Below are 22,876 nucleotides of genomic sequence, written 5' to 3'. Positions count from 1 at the left end.
TTGGACGTGGTGCTTGGGAACAGGGTTTATCCCTGAGGTGTTTAACGTGGTGCTTGGGGACATGTCTCAGTGGGTGGCACTGAGGGCTGCACCAGCCATGTGCCCACAGCAGCAGCCCCATTACGTCCCCCCCTCCGCCACTCTCAAGATGGCCGCGCGGCCCGGCCGCCACTCCCAAGCTGGCCTCCACGCCCCGCAGCGCGCATGCGCCCCACCCCCGCTGCCCTTCCACCTCCCCTCTCTGTACAAGCCACTCCCAATATGGCGCCCGCAACTCCCGCGCATGCGCGCTGCCCCCCGCCGCTCCCAAGATGGCGGCGCGGCAGTGACGGGACGGAGCCGGGAGGGGAGCAGCAGCAGCAGCGGCGGCTGCCCGGTGGAGCGCGGCCTCGGCTCCCTGCGGCACCATGATCCCGAGCGAGGAGGTTTCGGCCCGCAGGAGGGAGATCGAGGGCAAACTCAAGCAGGTGGGGCCGGCCCGGGGGTCTGCGGCGGGGCCTGGGCGAGGGGCCGGGCCCGCAGCCCCCGCGCGTTGCTGTGGAGACGGGCCCGGGGCCTCCCCCCCCCCACATCCCCTCCCCTCAGGGCCTGGGGGGGCTCCGTGCCCCACGGGGCTGCTCTGAGGGGCTGGGGGCCCTTAGGGTCGTGGCTGGGGGGTGCGGGGTGGCTGCACCGCTAATGGGGTGTGGGGGGGTGTGTGTGGTGTAAATCTTTGGGGTACGGCTGTCTGCACGCTTGTGGGGTCGGTGTGTTGGGGGGGAAAGGAGTAATCTGTAAAAAAAAACCCGCTGCTTATCGTATATATCTCACCTGGGGTTAAAGGTCCTGGTATCTGTTAGGATAAAAAGTGGTCAAAAGTGGCCTCAGCGTCGTGTTATAAATGGCTCAGTCCCAAAATAGGGTTATAATCAAAGTTTACAATTTATTAAAAGAATGGAGGTAAGCAAACAGCGCTGGGTGTGTCAGGAGTCTCTGCTCCACCTAAATGCACAACAGGTACATCAAGCGGCTGATTTTTATGCTCCTAGGCTGATACATATTCATTACTACTTCTAAAAAAAAAAACAGGGTTATTACAATATCTCACAGTCGGACCCAAGGCGGCTTGCTGCTGTGTTCAGCAGGGCTCGTGAAACCCCGCGCGTGGTGTTGAGTGGGTTAAATGCTTGGTGTTCTGCAGTGAAAACTAACTGCGTGTTTCATCCCGATGACAGGAGGAAGAAACTCTGTCCTTTATCAAAGAGAGTCTTGAGAAGAGCGACCAGCTCACGAAGAACATGGTAAGGAGGTCCTTGAGGTTCAGCCTTACTGCTGGGTGTAGGACTGCTCGTCCTTAGGAAAATCCATTTTCGAGAGCCTCATCGTGCCTGTGTGAAGAATATACAGTAATAAGCCACGTGTTCTACATCTCTATTTTACATTTAACTGGCTGGGCAAAAGGGAAGGCTGATGAATGTTTGAAACCCAAGCCTCTTTCCTGGGAAGATGTGGGTATAAATGCACCTTTGGCTTTACAGTCTGTCATTTCTCTTGGGAAGAGATATTAACAAACACCAAACTAATTCGTGCAACAGCATCCCATCGTTGCTTCATAAAGGCAGGTCTTGTTTGGGGTTTATTTTGAAAATGTTTTACTGAAGAGGTAGAATGTAATTATTGCACTCTAAGTGGTGCTAGTAAGCCCTCAGCTGGCATACTGTGTCCAGTTTTGGGGTCAGTGACTTAAGAAAGTCACAGACACATCACTAGAGAAATGTGGAAAGCATAGCATAGGAGTGCGTCTTGAAAGAAGTACGTTTTGTCCTGGAACAGATGACATTAAGGCACCCTTTATGCGCTAGCTGAGGCTTTTCTGAATAGCAGAGCCCGGGATAGAAGCTGGGACCTGAAGGTCTGGGACTGCCCCAATCTCACTATTAACCTACTGCGTGGATCCTGTGGAAGGATACCCTCAGCTCTCTCTGTTTCTCTCTGTAGGTTTCCATCCTATCCTCCTTTGAAAGCCGTTTGATGAAACTGGAGAACTCAATCATCCCAGTCCACAAACAGACAGAGAATCTGCAGCGCTTGCAGGAGAACGTGGAGAAGACCTTGTCCTGCTTGGATCACGTCATCAGTTACTACCACGTGGCTAAAGACACGGAGAAGATCATAAAGGAAGGGTGAGTTGAGCAGATGGATCTTTCTGGGGAGCTTCATCCTATTGATCTTTTGGGACAGAAGGAGGTAGGAGCTGACTCTGCACACTTAAAATGTTCTTTGTATCCTTCCCATGTTATCCCCTCACACCAGTCCTCCGGAAAGCTTCCTGACTTGAATATCAGCAATCCCCAGAGGGCAAAGTCTGCTCAGGCTCTGCACTGATGTCTCTCCCAGATTTTACTCGCGTTTTGCCATATGAAGCTCGCTGGTGGCTTCTTCCTTTGGTCTTTGGGGCACCGCTTTTTATTTTTGCTTTTATTTTTAGCCCCACTGGGAGGCTGGAGGAATACTTGAATTGCATGGACAAAATCCAGAAGGCAGTGGAGTACTTCCAGGACAACAGCCCGGACAGCCCAGAGCTGAACCGCGTGGTAGGTCGCAGATCTGGAAGCTGGCAGGGGCGGGAGAGGGAGGGACGGACAGACAGACAAGTGTCGCTTGCCCTCCTGCTGCAAGAGGCTGGTGGGCTTGCTGCCTGGTGAAAAAGGTGTTTGGGCACAGCTAAAAAAAAAATAAATGTGGTTTTTGGCTTCTTTTTAAATCTGAGCCCGGCAGTGTTTCTGCTTGTGGTGTTCTCCTCATGCTTTGTGCCGTTCAGACTTGTGAAAGCGTTTCGTGCGCGTGTGGTGGAGTCGATTGAGCTTCCCCCTGGGTACCTCTCGTCTGTCCTTCAGTTGCTTGAGCAGGATGTGAGATCTGTTGCAATTCCACTTGTAAACTGAGCAACTCCCCGGCATTTTTGTATTTAATTCACCTTAAAAGTCTCTTAGTTACAGGCGTTGTCGGAGCTCGAAGCATGCGGTACTTGACAGTGGTTAAAAACACTACAAAAAGTGAGACCTCATGCAGAAAGACTCGTGAGTGATTACAGAAACCCTGTGCTTCTTCTATCCCTCTGCTCTTCTGTGCCAGAAATCCCTTTTTGAGAGGGGAAAAGAGTCGCTGGAGTCGGAGTTCCGCAGCTTGATGACACGGCACACCAAGCCAGTCCCGCCCATCCTCATCCTGGACCTGATCAGCGGCGATGATGAGATGGAGACACAGGAGGAGATGTCGCTGGAGCACCTCCCGGAGAGCGTCCTGCACGATATCATCCGCATTTCTGGCTGGCTGGTGGAAAACGGCAGGAACCAAGGTGGGCATTGCTCCTGGCTGAGAGCAGAAGTGGAGTGGTGAGGGTTGTTGTCAGCAGGTAAGTGTGCAAATCACACACCTCCAGCCGTGAAACCTCTGCTCAGGTGAGGTTGGGACTGACAAAGCAAGAGTCACGCTGCTGCTGGTAGCTGGCAGCACAAGCAAAACGAGAAAAAGCTTTAGTGACATCTTCTAGGGTAGGAGTTTGTCTCTGTTCAATTCCCTTCTGAAGAGCCTGCGTCCTTATGCTGTTTGTAGTAGGGCTGAAACGCGCTCTGTCAGTTCAACAGTGATCTGATGAGAACAAAAGCTGCGTAAGTAAAGCACAAATCATTCAAAAGCATAGCCTGGCCTGTAGCAGAAATCCCTGATAGGGGCATGTTATTTAAAGTGCATCTGCAACACCTTCTGTTGGAGCTGCAGTCACCTAGGGCCCAGGTACTACAGCTGTACAAGACACTGATAACAACTCCCCTGGAGAAACTATTTATGAACAAAACCTTGTGTGGTAAATGTGACCAGAAAGGGGTGTAAAAGCAGCACAGGATTTTTTTTCCCAGTCAATACACATCTCTTCTTTCCTGGTCTGCAGCACCAGAACCTGCCTACACCTCTATACTCCTTTATTGACTTCCCATCGTTTCCAAAACTGATGTGCTCTTGGTAGTAGCGTGTGGACTTACTGGTGGGTGTGGTGGGAGGGCAGGAGTGAACGCTGCAGGGGAAGGAAGCCAGGTTCGGAAGAAAACAGGAGATTTTTCTGGCTTTCGTGTACAAACTGGACAGGAGCTGACCCTGCAGTGTGGGAGGTGGTCTCTGCGCTGGAATCAAATGCGAGAGATCCTTAAGGAAGGAGTTCTGAGGGAGCTGGGCTGGAGAAGAGGCAGGCTCAGGGTGCGGCATTGCCATGGGGAAGGGAAGGGAGTGGAGATGGAAGAAGGGTGAGCAAGAGGTGGGAGGAGAGAGCAGTGTGCTGAACCCTGGGTTAATCAGCTCGTCCTCTGAGGGTTCTGTTTGGAAGGAAGGCCTGGAGGTGCTAAGGTTGGGCCTGGTGTGAAAGATGTGGCAGGACACTTTATGGCTTCTTGGTTTCGAAGTCGGCATCTCAGGGCTGTGGCAGAACAGGAGAAGTTGCCTGCGGGAACAGAAGATTCAGAGCGACTGCCTGGATTCTGGTTCAGGTTTCTCTGTCTTTTATGCTGTTAGATTGTTTGCGTGCTTTGGGTTCTCTCTTGTGAAATAGAGAAGCGCCTGTCTCCTCTGTACTCAGATTTTGCTCTTTCTCTTGAGTCTGTGTTTTGGTTTCTTCCTGGATTTGGCACTGCTGGATTTGATATTTTGGTAGGAAAAAATGCTTATCTGGGGTCTCACATCAACACTGTTAAGCCCTCTTTGGGCCACAGCGTTTCACAGGAAAGGCTTGTTTTTCCTTACAGTGTTTTCTGTTTATTTATAATCTCGTTTCTACCTTGTCTCTTTAGATTTCATGACAGTGTACTTCCAAATCCGCTCTGTCCAGCTCGACCGCTCCATCAAGGGGCTGAAGGACCACTTCCGAAAGAACAGCTCCTCCACGGGGGTGCCGTATTCCCCTGCCATTCAGAACAAGAGGAAGGACACCCCCACCAAAAAGCCAGTCAAGAGACCAGGTGAGTCCGAGTGGGGGATCCCTGTAACGTGTCACCATCGCCCCTGGGTATCTGACACGCTTCTGCAGGGCTTCTGCCCGCTGACAGGGCAGGAGCAGGGTGGGATTTCAGAGAGAAGCACCTCTTCTCCATGTTGAAGCCAGGGCAGAGGTTACAGACCTTGTTTCCAACTCTCAAATCATCAGGTCTGTTCTCTGGGTAGTGTGAAGAGGTGGGACGGGGCAGGATGGGGTCTGTGTGCAGAGAAAGAAAAGGCTGTTACCTTAACAAAGGAGATCAGCAGAAAGAGACCTGAGAGAGGAGGAGATGAATGTGGTTTGAGAACACTTGTCCTCAGCCCTGGAGCTTGGATTGCATCCAGCGTTACAGCAAAATGGAAAACTGAGACCTGCTAAAGCACATCACTTTAATCACTACTTACGTGTAAATAATTACTGGGCTAGGAGACTGAGAATCCCTCAGAACTTGGAAGAGGGACTAGGAATTTGCCTACAGATCCAGAGTCGTCCTAATCAAATTCTGGAAGAGCTTTTTAAAGCTTTTGCCTCAGGCTGTCTCTGGAAGAGATGAACGTGGCTGGGGAGTTATTCCACCTCTCCTCATAATGGAGTTTTGCTGCATTTTCTGCAGCTGGGAGGCTGGTCGCTCCCGTGTGCTGCTCCAGTGTGGAGCTGGCGTCCTGGCCTCTGAAATGTGCCACCTAGTGGGAAAACGGCCAGAAGGAGGGCCAGCAACAGCCAGCGTGCACCTCTGACAGCAGAGCAGTGATGCTGTCCCTCTGCCTGTCCCCAGCACCCTGTTTTCTCCTGTGTAATAATGATGGAAGTCAGAAAAGTTTGGATTTCTGGGGGTTTACCCGGAAAAACTTTCCCACCCCAATATTTTTCCTGCCTTGTCCAAACCCTTCAAATGAGTTCAGGAAAATACAAACTTAAGAGCTGCGGGCAGGGACTGGGAATGGATGGGATGGGGAAAGGGAGGAAAAGGAACCCATTTTAATCGTGTTGTGTTTATTTCTATAATCCTGATGTGAATGCAGTCCTCATCCCAGGTAACGTGCGTCTATGTGTGTGTGTGTGCTGGCCCTGGTGCTCGCTCTCTTCACTTCTGAATGGAGGGGCTTTGGTGGGCCTCTTCGTGCTACAGCAGGGGGTGTGCCTGGGATATTTGGAGGGGGCAGGCTGCCCGGGGAGGGCTGTGACAGCCAGCGATCGCCCCTCTGGGCTTCTAAAATCAATCTGTGCCACTGCTGCTGTGCCCTGGAGCTGTTCCTGAGAGCTGAAGCATGAATTGCAGCTGGTGAACAGCTCTTACGCTTCAGGGAGATAGTCAGAAGTGGAGGAGATTTTTTTCTTTTCATGGGAAGATTAAAAAAAATCACTAGGAATAGTGTTTTTTTTTTGTTTTGTTTTGTTTTGTTTTTTTTAAATGAGCCTTGGATCTTGGATGCTCACAGAGAGAGCAGAGAAAACAGCCCACGTGTTTGAGAAGCATTTGCTCTCTACAAACCAGGCTCCTCCAAAATGGATGCGGTTGGGCATCCAAAATCACTTGTCACGATGAATGTCTCAGCTGTAAATTTGCCAGGAGATTTTGGCATCTTTTGGCCAAGTTTAATGCGAGTTTGTGAGTTGGGCCAGGTAGCAGGCACCGAGCACAGCCTGAATGCTCTCGCAGAGCTCACGGTGTATGAAGGAAAGGATTTCAAGTGATCTGTTGGGGTATTGCAGTCTCAAGGAGAAAATAATGGCTCGTTTGTCTCCAGTCTTCTGTGAACAAGGACACAGAACCAGGCTGTAGCTCCTGAAGGACAGGGGTGGTTAAACCTCATACAGCAGCCATCCCTTATGGCTGCTAAATTGTACTGAAATGAAGTTAGAGAGGAGGGAAAAATAATCTTTGAGCAGAGGTTCACCAGCTTCTCTGCAGTTCTGTCAGCTTTCAAGGACAGCTCCAGAGGCGAAGGTCTGATACTCTCTCCACGGTGGCACTGTGCGTAACAATATTCCTCTGGTGGCATTGATTCACCTGCTTTAGCCTTTGTTCAGCTATGGACAAAGATTATTTTTTGTGCATCCTCTTCAGAAAGGGAATTCCCACAAAACTGTGTTCCAGACGAGGGGTTTTCTCGCTGTTTCACCAAGGGAGTTGCTTTCCTTATTCCTTCAGGAAGAATATCCCAGCGCACACCCCAGCGCACACTTTAACCTCTTGCAGGGGGTAAATAACAAACTAAATCTGACGTGCTGTAACCTTTTTACAACCCAAAATGGAAGGGAGGTGGCAGCTAAAGGGAAGGTAAGCGATTAGGGACAAGCTAACCAGGCAGAGACCCCCTCCCACCCTCCCCCAGGCACTGGAGAACACGTTCCACGTCCGTGCTTTGTTTCAGAGTCTTCATCTCTCCATCACTGCTGCATTTGTTGGTGCACCCTGTTCTGTTTCCTCTTGTTCCAGCATGCAATTAAAACTTTGACTGCTGGAGATGCTTCTAAAGCCAAATCGTCTCCTCTTGGCTGCACCTTGCCAAGTCAAGTAGAAGCAGTCTGTGGCCTTTTTATTTATTTTTTTTAAAGCAGTTTGCTGTGTGAAATGTCAGCAGCCTGCCTCAGAGGACGAGCGCATTCAGGTTCCCCAATTGTCCTGTTACAAACATCTGCTCGTAAAATCCTGAAGGGATTGCTTCTGTGTGAGGCCTGTGGAGGCAGCGCGGGGTTGGCTTGGGAGCAGGAGGCAGTTCAGAAACTCTCTAAATTACCAGAAGTTTGGGAGGGACGGGGCACGGGGTACCTATAAGCAATAACCACGGAGATTCAGCCAGTTTTGTACAGATTCCTGCGGTTGGTGCTAAAGAAAAGGGGCGCGTTGCTCTTCTGCTTGGCTAGAAAATTGAGTAGTGGAAGAGAAAAACAGGAGAACAACGTCGAGTTGGAAAACTCTGCTCCATGTACACCCCCAAACCATTTTATTTAAACAGGCTCAGGAGCAAAAATCTCCGGTGTTGTCTGAATTTTATTTTATTTTATTTTTTTTTGGTGGGTGCTACAAGCTGCAGGGGAGCCGTTTGCAGTTTATCTCCTGCCTCCTAGCAGTGCAGGTAGCACCTCGCAGCTGGGTGAACCTGAGGACAGGCTGTGTGGGGCCCGTGGGGCGGAACGAAGAGCCTGTTCCCATTTCCAGCTTCCCCTGTTGATGGCTGTCTAGCTGGAACGTGATGCTTTCACTAGCAGCTGAAACACCATCCTGGCCATCCCATTTGGTCTGCGAGCTGCCTGAGGAGGGAAAACAAGCACAGAACAAAAGCGTTTGGTTTTCACCAGAATTCATTAAAGCCTAATCACAACACCAAGTGAGGGGGATGCAGCAGCACTCAGGTGATGCCCACAAACACTTGGGGTGTGTGTGTTGGCCTAAACCCAGGTAATTGTGTGTATTTAAATACAGGGCAGCAGAGGCAGTAGAAACCGTCAGGGCTGAGCTGTGGGGATGTGTGCTGCATCCCTGGGAAGTTGAGAGCCTCTGGGCAGCAGCAGCAGTTGCACGCTGCTTGATTTTTACACCAATTTACCCGTTTTTAATATTTATTTTTTTCTGAAGGCAAGTAGAAAAGATCAAAGAACTGGTAGAAGAACAGCAGCTGGGTTGAGCTCCAGCGTATCAGCTGGGCCATGATATCAGCAATAATAATAATAATGAAATAGCTCAGTGCATGTCTTCAGGGCTTTCTGCTGCCCTGCTCGCTCAGAGGAATTTCACGTTGTGCCCAAACACTGGAGGTTTCTGAAAGTAGCTAAGAATAAAGTGGAAATGTTGGGGATGGAAAGCACCAGGAGACCTGGAGGAAGTGATTCTGGGATCAGATGAGCAGGAAGAACATGGAAGAAGCTCGGAACAAATCCATCAGCACAAGGGTACGGGTCTTCCCACCTGCCTACCGTGGGTCTAGAGGGAAGGATTTTCCTGCCAGACCAACGTGGAAGATTCCCTCAGCCCACCCCGAACCCGATCGCTGTGTAGGGTTAGGATTAGGGTTTGGGGAGGGAGAAAGTGCAGCGCCCCGTTGTGAGTGGGGTTGTGAAGGGGCTGCCAGAGGCGTGCCAAAAGGTTTCACTCCAGGGCCCTTTTTGAGGTGGCCCCAGGTGGGTGCTGGAGCTGGTGGGTGCCTGGGGCTGGGGTTGGGGTTTGGGAGAGCTCAGAGCCCTGCTGTGAGGCCGTCCCCATGTCATAGTAGGAATTTTCTGCACGTTTGAAGTATTTATTGCTTTAAAATGGAGGGCTGATTCTCAGCATTGGCAGCCGGGTTTTTATTTCTTGGATCTTTTCCTTTCATTTACTCAGCCCAATTCTGTTTCGTCTGGGTTTTCTACGGAGACTCCTCCTGCCTTCCTAAAACTCTCCGTTCCCTGTTGTGCAGGCAACGGCAGCGCTCTGCTGTGGGAGTGTGTCCATGTGCTTGTGATAATTGCAGCTCGTTGCATGACCACTAACCTCTTAATGTGGAAACAGCGCTTAGTTTTCAGTTGTCCCATTAATGCTTCTGTTTTGTGCTTCCTAGCTGTGTATCCAGCAGCAGCTTTTGTTCAGTCCTGTCTGGTTTTTTTTGTGTGTGTTAAGTATAAATCTTTTAACCCCGTGTTATTTATTTTTTTTTCCATGGTTTTAATTGATTTGCAGTTCCTTAGAAGAAAAAGTGTCTTGGGGATTAGGGTGCCTTAATGCGAGTTAGACGTGGGTGGGCAGCGTCCTTTATTCGGTGATCTCTAGGATGGGGATTGCTGCTGCAGCACTGCTCTCTGAAGTCCCGAGGTTGTCACCCTTTGATCGCTTCCTCTCATGCCAGAGATCGTTCGGTGCCTTGGCTGCGGGGATCCACGTTGAGCATGCTCAGGAATTACCCAGGATTGGCACCTTTTTTTTGGCACCTGCAAGGGAAGAGCTGCGATTGTGGCTCTGGGGGGCAGGCAATGCGTTGCTGGCTGTAAATTGTCCACAGCCCAGCTCAGGGAAGGCTCCTGTGCTGCGATGCAGAGTGCCAGCTTCAATAAAAACATCCCGGGGAAGGAAGCTGGGGTCAGATTTTCCCAGCCAGCCTTCCCAGCTCACCAAACTGCCCCGAGCGCTCCCTGATTCCTTAGCTGTGGCCGGACTTCACGTCCTCCCCTTGAAGAAGGGAGACAACCCGAAAACAACCCTGGCATCCACACGCTCGGGCACGAGTTTTGGGTTCTTGCCGGTCCTGTGCTGAGCATGCTCGGTGCCCAGCACCCTCCTGCTGGGCCCAGGTGGCAGCTGCTGGTGAAGGGCTGGTGTTCTGGGTTTTGTTTTCTTTCACTCATTTTCTAGGTCTTCTTGTCTCTTCTCTCTGGCTCTGGTGACAGGCACGATCCGTAAGGCTCAGAACCTTCTGAAACAGTACTCTCAGCATGGTCTAGATGGGAAAAAGGGGGCCTCTAACCTCATTCCTATGGAAGGTAATCACAGCTCCAGCTACTTCTTCACCTTTGAGCTTCTCTGTGTACCAGCCTTGCTTTTCCAGGTGGGGCTTCCGTTAGCCGAGCACTTGGTGGGCAGCACCAGGTAAATACGGTCCTTGGGCAGCCAGGGGGGTGCTGGCAGCCCAAACCACTGATCCAAATTTGTGTCTAAATTTCAAAGGCTCTGTAGACAAAGTCCAGGTGGAATCTGACCAGGAATCTCCCGGTAAAGCAGTCAGTCCGCCCTAGGCACGTGGCTAACGGAAGCTCTGCTCTGCTGACATCTGCCTGTGGTGTTTCTGTTCTCTTTCCCTGTTTTGCCTGGACTTTGAGACGTTCAGTTTCCCAGTGACCTTTCCAAACCTGATGCAGAAGTGTCAGGCCACAGCGAGCCCAGGGCATCACGCCTGCACATCTCTGCAAAGACCAACCTAAAGGGTCTCCTGCGTGCCGACCTCTGCTCGTAGAGGTCGTACCAGACAGGGGAAAGGATGTAATTTGCTTCAAAGCACCTATAAGACCTTTTTCCCTTCTGCTACATATTCATCTGAAGTGGATTTCTTCAGCATCTACGTTGTAGTCTGCTGAATCCCAGATAGTGACTGACATCACTTACTGGGGAAAAAAATTCTCAGTGCTGAGCAGGAGGTGAATTTTGAGTTTGAATTTGTAACAGTTGTGGGTACAAATTGGGTTTCTAGTGCCCGTTATCCCATTCAGAGCTTATGGCAGGAGGTCCAAGTGACACCTGTGGCCCAGGAAATGATTTAACTCTCTTCTCATCAGGTTTCAAAGGGTTGCTACTGCTGCATAACCCCATAACGCATAAATTCGGTTAGGTAGCATTCCCGGGACTGTGTAGGGAAAAAAAAAAGTCCATCAGATCAAATAAACCAAGCTTGAAGCGGCTTCCAGCCCGTGTGAGCATCCGTGCTGTAACCACCCTGGATAAATTGCGCCTTCTGTTTGTGCCGGCTGCCATCCCACTAGGTCATGAGCATGATTTACGAGTTAAACATCTTTCCGATACCCTGAGCGACAAGCACGGGCCGGCTGCTGGTAAGTACCGTGTTGGCACCTCGTAACAAGCTGCCTAACAGCCCTTCCTTGCAGCATGCTTCACGCTCCTGGTGGCTGCTCCTCTGCGTGGGCAGCCCTGGAGCATGGGCCTGGCCTGGCTGTGAAGCTCTGGCTCTCCTCAGTCGAGATCACTCCCACTAATCGCACAAACCCACGCCCTCAGGCAGGGGACCCCGATTTTGTCTAACCAAACCTGGGGGCCACCGTGCTGAGGGGCTTTTTCGGCGCTGAAGTGAAGCGAAGCAAGCAGGGCAAGGCCGACGCATGGCGTGCCGTTTGGTGGGCCGCTCTCCACCACAGGCTGCGTGTAAAACCACGTTTGTGTGCCACGTGCTGCCCACAGCTTCTAAAAAATCACTCTGAGGGACCCGTCAGTGTAGGGAAGAATTGGGCCTTTCTCCATCAAAAGCTGCAGATGCTGCTGGGAGGAGGGTAGCAGCAGCAGCAGCAGCCTTAGGAAAGGCCTCTGCGTAATTTTCTTCTTTTATAGTGGTTACTGCAGGGGTCTGAGCAGCGCACGGTGATGTGAGCCCGTTTGTGTGTGTCCTGCTGACACATCCAGCTCGTGGCTGGCACCAGTCGGTGGGTGCCCTCGTATCCTCCTGGCCCTTCTTATGCCTACCACAGAGGTTCCTCACTATGTCTTTGAGACATTCACGTGCTAGAACTCAAAAATGCACATTTGTACACAGCATTTGGTGGCAGATACCTCACCTAACTGCGCTGATGCTCCTGCTTTGTAGGATTTAGTAGTTATCCGCCTGTTATTTTCTTTGGTTACTGCCTGTAGGAAGAGGCTGCCTTCCAGGAGAGCCTCCATTTCCAAGAAATGTTGACACAACGTGGCAGCTCTTCATCTGCATGATGGGTGGAGATAAGGAATTCTAAAAGCACAAGCAGAGATGTTGAATAATTCACCTCAGACCTTCCCTAGTCTAGTACTCCGTGTTTGAGCCCTTGATTAAATTGAGTTTGTAGCCCAGAAGAGCTTCAGACTTGCCTTCTGTCACGAGGCTGGTGTTGTGCTGACGTGTCCATGCCCTGAGCTGCAGCTGACTTTGCATGCCTCCCGTGGGCAAACCAGGGGGGCAGGCGTGGTGAGGGGACAGCTCCCGGTCTCACAGCAGGACGGGCACAGAGCCAGAGCCGCCTGTTGGAGAGGAACCTCGCGCTCTCTGCGTAATCCGAGGTCCCGGAGGGAGCAGAGCTGCTGGAAGCTCGGTGCGAATTTGGTTCTCCCTTAAAGACATCTTGCCTTTGCAGGGAGGGATGATGTGTTCGACATCGAGATCGACGCCTACATTCACTGTGTGAGTGCCTTTGTCAAACTGGCCCAGAGCGAATACCAGCTCCTGACAGAAATCGTCCCGGAGCACCACCAGAAGAAGACTTTTGATTCCCTCATCCAGGTCAGTCGAGCCTTTCCCCTTGGTTTCTCTGGTAAAGGACACATACAAATTCCTCGCCCTTTCTTTTTCGTGATGAGGACGTGGCTTACACCACGGGCTGTGGGTGCCCTGGCAGAAGTCCTGCTGCTTCCTTCTGACCGCCGGGCTTTGTTGCAGGAGTCGCTGGATAACTTGATCATGGAGGGGGATAACATTGTCTCGGCAGCCCGCAAAGCCATCATCCGCCACGACTACTCGGCGGTGCTCACCATCTTCCCCATCCTCAAGCACCTCAAGCAGATGAAGCCCGAATTTGACCAGGTCTTGCAGGTGAGTTTGGTGGGATTGGAGAGTGTCCTGTGGCTTGGGTTGTGGGGAGAACTTTTTGAAAGGGATGGAGACGGTGACTTTGAACGAAGCAGTGTCACCTCTGTCCTTCAGCATGGACTGGGAGTGACAGCTCCTTTCCATCTGCTTCCAGCTGGAGCTGGTGACTGATGCTCCAGCCTCTTAGGTCAGGTACCACACAAGAGGAAATCTGAAAGGGGGCAAGTCCTGGTCATCGCTGGGGTTGCAGCATCTTTCCCTCCTCCCTCCTGGCAGGCCAAAGAACGCAGGGTTTCACTCACTATTTCTAATGCTATAAATATTCTTCTGATACATGGAGAATTGAGAATGAGGTGCTGGGATGGGGCAGAAAGGAGGGTAGGTGCTGGACAAGCAGTCAGATACTGCTCGTTTTCTCTGATCTGTTGTGGGACTATTCCAGGGAACTGCGGCAGGCACGAAGAACAAATTGCCAGGGCTCATCACGTCCATGGAAACTACAGGTGCGAAGGCATTGGAGGAGTTTGCTGACAACATTAAGGTAGGTTTGCCATCACCGTTATCTCCAGCGAGGCCAGCAGGCTTAGAAAAGGGGTTTTCTGAGTAGAACTCCCAGTTTAGCTTTCTGCTTTCCATGAGACCACCTAACTTCCTGACTCCAAAGCGGGGCTGTGCCTGCTGGGTAGCACCGGGGGGTCAGCTGCAAAGGCTGAACACTGGCTGCTGCTCTCAAATACAGGAGGCCTCTGTAGATACCAAAGTCAATCTCAGAACTTAACTCCACGTAAAAAGAAAGGAAAATTGCTGACTTGAAAAACTATGGAGGACTCAAGATGAACTGTCCCTGTATAAAGGGGGGTTGGTGAAGCTCACCTGTGGGTGAGCTGAGCTGTTGATGGTGACGTGCTGAACAAAATCCCTGTGGTCCTGAGCTGTCGGTGCGCAGAAGCTATGGTTTCTGAGCACCAGGAGGTGGCACTGTGAGAGACGAGTCTGAGGATGCTGAGAGGCTGGATCAACAAGGCTATGGCTCACTTGCAGCAGCAGTTGTATTGTAGATGCCTTCGGTTTTCTAACATGCTCACCTTACGTCTCTTTCTTCCTCCTTAGAATGATCCAGACAAGGAATATAACATGCCAAAAGATGGGACAGTTCACGAACTCACCAGCAATGTAGGTGAAGTTGATTTGAATTATCCTGTGTAAAAAACAGCCTCTGAAGAGGTTGTAGAGCAGTAGGGAAACTTCTTTTCTTAGATTGACCTGTCTTTGTGTTGGAAGGGCGCTTCCCTGCAGGGATCAGCTGGTTTCCCTTGCTAAGCTGTGGTGTGACTGTGTGAGTAAAACCCAGCAACAAAAAGGAGTACAGCAGTCTGTTTCCTGAAGGCTTTTGAACATGTCAAGATGTGTGGTCCTTCACAATCCTTAATAGTGGAGCGTAAAAGCAACCAATACCGCGTCTCCTCACTTCCCTCTCTCTCTTTCTCTTCCAGGCCATCCTTTTCCTACAGCAGTTGTTGGATTTCCAGGAGACTGCAGGTGCCATGCTGGCATCTCAAGGTACGTGCATGGAGCTTATCTGGGCATGCAGTTCCTTCCCCAAATTGTCTGGGCATCTTCCCTATAAAGACCAAACCTCAACGCGCACTGTTAGCTTGTTCTTCTCCTGTTCTTTACCCTGTGGTTTGTTTTGTCCTCCGATCTGCCCTGACTATGTAGTTGGTTGTCTGGAGAGCTCCAAGGGATGCTGAGAGTTTCCCTGCTGGCCTTCCACATTTGATCCTATCAGGTATTTTTGGGATGGCGTTTGTTGCTGGTGTGCATTATCGAATCAAGAGGATGGCTTAGCCACTTAGCTCCAAATCTGCCACGGGACTGGCTCCCTGTGACTGTGTTGGACTGAGGGTGGTTGGTCCAGCTGAGTTAGCTGTGGCTGGGCTGTGTAGTGATGAATTTGCCTTCTTTCTCTGCCAAATCCTCCAGTCACAGTACAACAGCAGCAGCAAGAGCGTTCTCCTCAGCATCCAGCCGTGGTCAAGCTGGGAATCCTGAGCTAGTCACGTGCCAGCACAGAGGGAGAGCATGGTTCGTGGCAGAGCAGCAGCTCCTGGTTCTGTAGTGAGCCCTCAGCTTGCTCACAGAGCTCATGTCTTCAAGTAGGTCAGAACAGAGCAGGCTGGAGAGGGGAAGAACTGGAGATTCAGGGGGCAGAGGGACCTGAGGAGGCACAGGCTGGCACTTGGAGAAAGCTCCATGAGGAGCTGGAGAAGAAGGAAGCTTACAGCTGCCTCCAGACTTAATTCCCAGGTCCTGCTTGGGAGGTTCTGCCAGCTCTGAACCCTTTTGTATTGGTCATACAGCGTCCTGGATGTGGTCAGACACAAGCCACTTCCTTTTTAATTGCAGCTACGTGTCCCACCAGGTGCAGAGGTATCCTGCTGCGCAAAGCCAGCTTGAGAGAAATGTCTCTCTGCAGCCTGCTCAATTAGCAAATCTTGAAGTCAGCGTCATTATAACAGGTCTGCTAAGCAGGACTGATGTTTAGTGCCTCAGAGCCATCCGTGAGGTGACCTGGGCAGAATCCAGGCACTGTACCTCTCCTTCTGTCTGTGCAGTGTGGCCTTTGGGACCGTTTGCTGCCGGCTGCCCTCTGCCAGGGATGGGAAACGCGTGCAGTTTTCTGCAGAGCTCCCCTCAAGTGGTGGCAAAAGCAAAGCTTATCAGTTAAAAGCCAATCCCTTGCTCTTGCTGCCCACAGAGCAGCTCTGCAGGGCCCTGTCTCACTGCAGTGAGGGTGGGATGGCTTTGCTCAGCGTCTTGGCAAGGTTACGTGGGCCATGCATTCATTTCAAGGACCGGTGAGCTGCTGCTGAGGATGCAGAGGAGGCTTTCTTTTGCCCTGAAAGTTAGTTTGAACTGAGGTGGGGTGAGGTGTCTTGCTAAACGCAAATAATGGCGACGCAAATAAGTCGCTAGCAGGGGCAGGAGGTTATCTCAGCCTCTCCTCCGTGATCTCCAGCTCCCTTTGTGGCCTTGGAGGGACTCCTGCCTGCTCTCCGGTGTAGCTGTCTGTGGCTGCTTTGTGTTAATATCTGCTTTGTTCTCAAAGGGATGGCAGTCTCTAACCTGTGTTTTTGCACTTTGCATTTCTCTTTCTCTCTCCTCCCTCCCCTTTTCTCTCTGCTCTGCCTTAATCCTTGTAGTTCTTGGGGACACATACAATATTCCTTTAGATCCCAGAGGTAAGCAGCCTTACCCCCACACACCCGCTCACGCTGCGTTGGGCTCTTGTGATGTATGTTAATTCTTTGTCCTCCAGGAGTGGTAAATAAATTAACATCTAACTGAAAAGAAAAAAAAAAAAAAAAAAGGGAGGGGGGCATAATTGAAAGGGGAAAAAGGGGAGGGTGAGTAACTCTTGCCAGCGGGCTGGAGAGAATAGCGAGGGTTCGTCACCTGCAGACAAAGAGGGATGCCACATGAGCTGAAACAGGCTGCAGGCACTCCGATGGCACCGAGGCCGCTTGGCACGGGCAGCAAATTGGCCCGGCTGCTGTCGTGCTTCATCCCGAGCGCCCTCAGCTCCTCATTGTCCAACTCCCAGCAACGGGAGCCTCGAGGCCTTTCCCATGGGGCGCTTCTGAACTCAGACCACCCGAGCTAGGCCTGGCTGCCAAACTCGCTGGCAGGGGGAGGAGAAGACGGCTGCCCCGTGTGTCCCAGGGGACACAACCCCTCCCTGGAGGGCAGAAACCATCCCTCTGGTGCTCAGAGGGACGCACGGCAGCACGCAGCCACTGCGTACGGGCAGGCGATGGTGCTGGTGGGTCCCCTTGTGCAGAGCCAAGCAGGCTCTGTCAGCAGCCACGGGGAAAGCTGAAACTTTCCAGAGCCCTTCTGCTTGTCTCTGTCAGTGTTGTGTGCCTGCTGTTAACAGCTCCAGCTCATTTGTTCTCCGACTGCAGATTTCTGGTGCTTAAAACCCCTTTTTTGGGTGGTGGGGAAAGGATTTGCTTAATGATTTGATTTCTGATCAAGTGGATGTCCTCTGAGCACTAGGAAGGAGAGGAGAGGTTTCTGCCAGGATGCTCAGCACCTGATGCAGCCGCAAGGATCACGGGGTGCAGAGCTTCTTCCCCCTCACCCTGGATAATCCCCTGACAGTCGGCACTGAAGCAGGGAGCTAATTTCACTGTCGACAGGAGCTCTGTCCTAATGCCATAGCAACAGGGAAGGGGCTTGTTTGAACAGAGGCAGGCTGGCCACACGAACCCTGCCCTTCCTCCTGGCATGTTAACTGGCTTAAGGCTTTTTTCCTTGCAGAGACCAGCTCTTCAGCTAGCAGTTACAGCTCGGAGTTCAGCAGGCGGCTGCTGAGCACCTACATCTGTGAGTACCCTGCACACCTGCCCGTTTCTGCCCCCTTGGCTCTTCTTCTCATGGCTTGCTCTTGAGTGAGAGGCACGAGCTGTGTCTCTTGCTCCATGCGATCCTTCTCTGTTCAACCTGGAGTCTGATGGAAGGGATGGAGATAAAGGATCAGCCCAGGAGTTTCAGAGTCACAATTAGACAGGACAGAGCACGATGCAGCAGGTTGTTTGGCTTTCAGCATCGGCTGCCTTAAACTGTTCTCACACCGGGCTTTGGGCCTTCAGCCCTGCAGGGACTGCCAGCTGCCAGAGGGGCTCTGTAAAATCTCGGTTGTGTATTTAATAGTAAAATGGTGAGATGGGTTCGTGGGACTGCCTCGTGGTGGTCTGTTATCACAGTGCTCAGGTCAATCAGGTTCCTTGAGGTGAGTCTGTGCTGTGGTGGGGCTGAGTCTGATCACTCGTGCTGGCCCTGGGACTTACTGTGAGCCCATGCTGCCAGCTGCAACAAAGGCAGTAGTTCACAGGGCAGTTTTGGTTACTTGCCGAGGAAAGATCTGCGTAAGGCTTGTAGGATTGCTAATTAGATGTGATCACACCCTTCTCTGTACATGCATCTGGGGCTGTGCTCTTCGCTTTGCTGTGGGGTCCTGGTTACAGCACATAGTCCTGGGTTTGGGTTGCCAGTTACAAGAAGATTTAGTGCAAAACTTTTTCTGCTCTGTTGTTCCCTCTTTAAGGCAAAGTACTGGGCAACTTGCAGCTTAACCTTCTCAGTAAATCCAAGGTTTATGAAGACCCAGCTCTGAGTGCCATTTTTCTGCACAACAACTACAACTACATTCTGAAGTCTCTGGAGAAGTAAGTGTGCATCTCTTTGAAGTCCAAGCTGATGCTACGCACAATTTTCAACCAGTCTCTGGAGTGTGTTTACTTGCAGGCCTGTCTCTTCTCTGTGATTTCTTCCATTCTTGAGACTGTTTGAAAAAGGTTTTGAAACCTTTGCCCTATTTATGGACACTGCATTACACGACGGGGGGGAGATAAAAGCATCAGAGATACCTTACGTTGCAGAGAACCCTTTCATCTTGGGAGGATTTAGGATGTGGCTTTGGAAAGCACCGTGGAGTAGTTTCTGTTCCCAGTTCAAGCATTTCAAGATCCCTTTTATTGTAAAGGGCACAAAAGATCATGTTGATAGGGACACAAAATGTTGCTATCTTGCTAGCAGTAGCCCTGAGAGCACCTGGCTCACAGGCTTCCTGGTGTTTTCTTCTCCTTTCAGGTCTGAGCTGATCCAGTTGGTGGCTGTGACCCAGAAGACAGCTGAGAGGTCTTACCGGGAGCTCATTGAACAGCAGATCCAGACCTACCAGCGCAGGTCGGGAGACATCCTCTGCTCTTCCCTTACTTCTGTCAGAGTTTGAGACTTCTTGGGAGATTCACCACCAGTGCTGGTGGAGAGTGGGAGAGATTAGCCTAGTTTAAAACCCAAACCAAGTATTCTGGTTCCCAAGGGATGAATCTTGGGAAATGGTCACTGTGGAAAGTTTTGGTGTGTGTGTTGCTTAGATTGGCCTTTGGGTAATGGGTGAGGGCGTACGTGCTGTGGTGAGATGTAAATAACTCCTTTTTGCTCCTTTCCCATATCATTTCAAATGCAGCTGGTTGAAGGTGACAGATTACATCCTGGAGAGAAATCTGCCCGTCTTTCAACCGGGAGTGAAGGTGAGAGAGCAGGCCAGGATGATTTAATGATGATAGCAACTGCCAGAAACATCCTGTCCCTTGTCGTAATCAAAGATTCACAGAAATCACTTTTATAGCTTGTGCCAGTATCGCTCTGTGGAGTGAATACTGTGGCTAGGACGAGATGGAGAATCACGCTGCCTTCTAATCTCCCTTGCCCCAGATTCACACAAGTCTTTTAATTTCAGCCTCCATTCTTCTCTTTTCACCTGAGCAAATGCTGCTATTTTGGATTTGCAAAGACCTTCCCTAAGAAAGGGCTCAAAGCATAAAGAAGTCTATTTTTATGCCTGTTCTGGCTGAAAATTACCCTCGTTAAATGTACTTCAGATGAAAACCAATAGCTGTATGTACTGTGCTGCTCACTGCAGCTTCTCTCCTCCCTGCTTCAGGAGAAGGAATTCGAGCCAAGTAGGCAGGATATCACTTAGGTTGGATGGGGAACCTGTGGGCAAACAGTGATGTTGGGATTTTATTTCTGGCAATGAAATAAAAACTTTTCTCTCCTTATTGCAGCTCAAGGATAAGGAGAGGCAGATGATAAAGGAGCGCTTTAAGGTAAGGAGATGGTAGAAGAACATGACTGAGGCAAACGGGGACAGAAGAAAGATCTGCCTGAGGAGAACACCTGTCCAGTAGCGATCACCAGTGGAGGAAAATAGCACTGGTTTACAGACGTGTTTGTAGTCAGAACACTCTCCAAATTTTATTTTGGGCAGGGTTTTAATGACGGGCTGGAGGAGCTATGTAAGATCCAGAAGGCCTGGGCAATTCCAGACATGGAGCAACGGGACAAAATTCGCCGGGCGCAGAAAACCATTGTGAAAGAGACCTACGGTGCCTTCCTGAACAGGTGAGAACCTCTTGCATCGTTGTCATCTCATCGGATTTGGGTCTTTGGGACCTAGGTTAGCCAGAGCTGAAGCACTTCTCCACTGTCCTGTTGTAGCTTTTCCATCTTGTACACTAACACATCCTTAAGCTGAGCTCTGCTAGTTGTGAACACCTCCTCGTCACCCCAATTCCTTGTTCAGGGTGAGTGCAGATGTTCTAGCTAGCACAGAGCTCGGAGCCACCCCGGGTTTACCCACGTAAACCTCAGGAGACCCGTTGTAACTAGCAAGGTCACTTGCTCCCTACAAGACAGCCCATCAGATTCAGGTGAGACCTGCTGGAGGGGAGCTGATTTCTCTGGCAGAGGAAGGACACAGGTGGGGACGGCCTCTCTCAGTATGGAGAAGGGTCTTTTGCTGCATCCTGTGAGTTATCTTCCTTTGCAGATATGGCAACGTGCCCTTCACCAAGAACCCTGAGAAGTACATCAAGTACCAGGTCGACCAAGTGGGAGAGATGATCGAGAAGCTGTTTGACACATCAGCATAAATCCGCAGCCCTCTTGTACTTCTCCAGCTGCCAAGTACAAGTCACTGTTCTCTCAGCAACTTTTGTGACTCCCCTCCCTCCTCCCCTGCCCCATTGTGGCGGGCAGGGCGTTATACTTGTATTTATCAGATTTATAAACCCGTGGACACGCTACCTCCTGGCTGTCTTTGCCTCCTTCTGTGGATCCTGAGCCAAGACTCTAGATGTGCGCCGCAGTTCTGTGTCGCGGGGTCTTACGCTTAGATATTTTCAGGCTGGTTTGTAAGCGTTTATGCTTTGCACAGCTGACACAGTGAGTGCGTGAATCCTTGGGGCAGAACTTTGAGGCAGTGCTGCAGGAGCTAGATGTGGCCATCTTCACGCCAAGGCCTTTGAGAGCTTGGGGCGTGTGTGCTGTGTTTCTGTGGTCTCCATCCAGGCACCTCTTGCTCCCACCTTGCTGCTCGCTCTATTGTGGGCTCTTCTCCATTGTCTGCCTGTGGTAACACTTGAAAGGTAGGGTTTCCATAGAGCTGGGAGCGCTCACAATAGCTACTGCTTTGCAATTTGGAGCAAATCCGTGATTCACCTAGGCCACCTTCACAGCAGTGAGCGTATGCTGGCACCTAATTAGCCCAGCGATGGGAGAGCCTTTGTGCCACCACCCCGAGGGGAAGGGGAGGGGATAAGGCAGACCTCGGCGTGAAGCAGAGAGTGAGAACAGATGTAGAAACGTAGGGAGCTGCGTTTTAAACCCTCTGCTGCTGCCTATCCACCAACTCTGCCTTTTTTTTTTCCTAGCAGAGGAGATTTCTCCACCCAGGGAGCCTCAGAGCTGTGAGGTGAGCTGCTCCCTGGGAGAGTCAGGGCTGCTCATCCTCGGAACGCTCTGCCCCAGGTGTTTGTGGCCAGGAGCACATCTCACCCCGTGCCACGCAGGAGCTGAATGTTAGAGCCCGGGTGAGGACGCAGGTCCTGCCGTGGCAGACCCAGCTGCTGCACGGAGCTGTTTTCCAGGTAACTCTTGGCCTTTCTCAACCCCAGACCTCCTCCTGAGCCTAGACCTGAGCGTGGCCTGAAGCACTCGGGTATTTTAGAGGTGTAGAAAACACCTGGAGTAAAAACAACAACAAACCACCACCTTTGACAGGCCCGTCCAGCCCAAATCTGGTCCCCTCAGGGGGTCAAAGCTTGACCTCACCTGCCTGGCTGTGTTTCGGGGGTCTGGTGGCTGCTCAGCACCAACCTGAGAGCTCTCTGATCTCAAATGGTTGGGGAAATCGGGCTTCAGTGCCAGTTGTTTTTCCTCTGCCAGCTCCGAGAGCCTCTCAGAGGCTTGGCAGGCCCTGGGAAGAGCATTTTGGAGCTCAAGCAGCGCGCTGCTGGCTCGCGTTACGTGCGGTGTCGGCCGTGCTGGATACACACACTGACACTGAGCAGAAGGAGCTGGATTCCGTCTCTCTGGACCTGTTTCTGCTGCAGCAGTGATCTGATCTGGACTTCTTTCTCCAGGAGAGCGGCTGGAATTCGTTGATGCGCTCGGGCCGAGGCTATAAAACACCCATTTTATTGCAGCTGGTTCAAGGGCAAGGCAGTTCACCTGGAACGCTTGCAAGCAAAGCTAGGAGAAGGAAGAGAGGAGTTCTGCCTGTGGCCTTTCTGGATGTTCTGAGCTTTGGTGCAGGGGGTGGGCATCGTCCCCGTGCTGATGCTCTGGGGCTGACCAAAGCCCACAGAAATGCGTGAGGGCCCTTAGAGTCTGGGATGGAGCCCCCAGCTGCTCTCTGGAGGCTCTGGGAAGGCCTTTGCATGGTCTACACTGGAAGAGGCATTTCTGGGCTTTGCTGTCAGCCTGGAAAGCTGTTCCAGTCTGGGGTTGAAGAGAATCTGGGGCAGCTTAGCTCAGAGGAGGTGGAACGATGTCAGATTATGGGGTGTGCAATGTCCTGCTGCCTCCTGGTCTCTTGGTTGCCAGCACCAGACTCTGGCGGGGCTGCTGGATGCCCTGGGGATGCCCTGGCAGTGTTTGGGGGAACAAAAAGGGGATGAGAGGCTGCTGAGGGCCCAGCTCAGCAGCGGCTGTGCAGCAGGGAGGAGGCGTTGTGCACCGGGGAGGTGCTGCCTGCTGCTGCTCCTGGCTG

At 51.5% G+C, this 22,876-nt stretch overlaps 1 protein-coding gene across 13 annotated transcripts; it reads left to right on the top strand.

Annotated features, from left to right (window-relative positions):
• Window positions 1-258: 258 nt before the first annotated feature.
• Window positions 259-20,909, top strand: EXOC7 (exocyst complex component 7). Of its 13 annotated transcripts, XM_084492138.1 has the most exons (22): window positions 262-467; window positions 1,215-1,280; window positions 1,978-2,162; window positions 2,468-2,573; window positions 3,115-3,337; window positions 4,818-4,985; window positions 6,025-6,036; window positions 10,364-10,456; window positions 11,450-11,518; window positions 12,803-12,948; window positions 13,105-13,257; window positions 13,697-13,795; window positions 14,365-14,427; window positions 14,748-14,814; window positions 16,458-16,496; window positions 17,578-17,643; window positions 18,365-18,485; window positions 18,910-19,005; window positions 19,289-19,352; window positions 19,890-19,931; window positions 20,093-20,226; window positions 20,654-20,909. In XM_084492138.1, exons 1-22 carry the CDS (start codon window positions 408-410, stop codon window positions 20,754-20,756), a joined length of 2,175 nt encoding a protein of 724 aa, XP_084348264.1. In that variant the 5' UTR covers window positions 262-407; the 3' UTR covers window positions 20,757-20,909. The 13 variants fall into 13 exon arrangements, with proteins under 13 accessions (XP_084348271.1, XP_084348264.1, XP_084348269.1 ...); XM_084492143.1 differs by lacking the exon at window positions 6,025-6,036; XM_084492148.1 differs by lacking the exon at window positions 10,364-10,456.
• Window positions 20,910-22,876: the final 1,967 nt, after the last annotated feature.

Source organism: Aythya ferina (assembly GCF_964211825.1).
Source record: "Aythya ferina genome assembly, chromosome: 18".
NCBI classification, from domain to species: Eukaryota; Metazoa; Chordata; class Aves; order Anseriformes; family Anatidae; genus Aythya; species Aythya ferina.
Note: the sequence above shows the minus strand (reverse complement) of the source record. Positions and strands in the feature narration are given on the sequence as shown.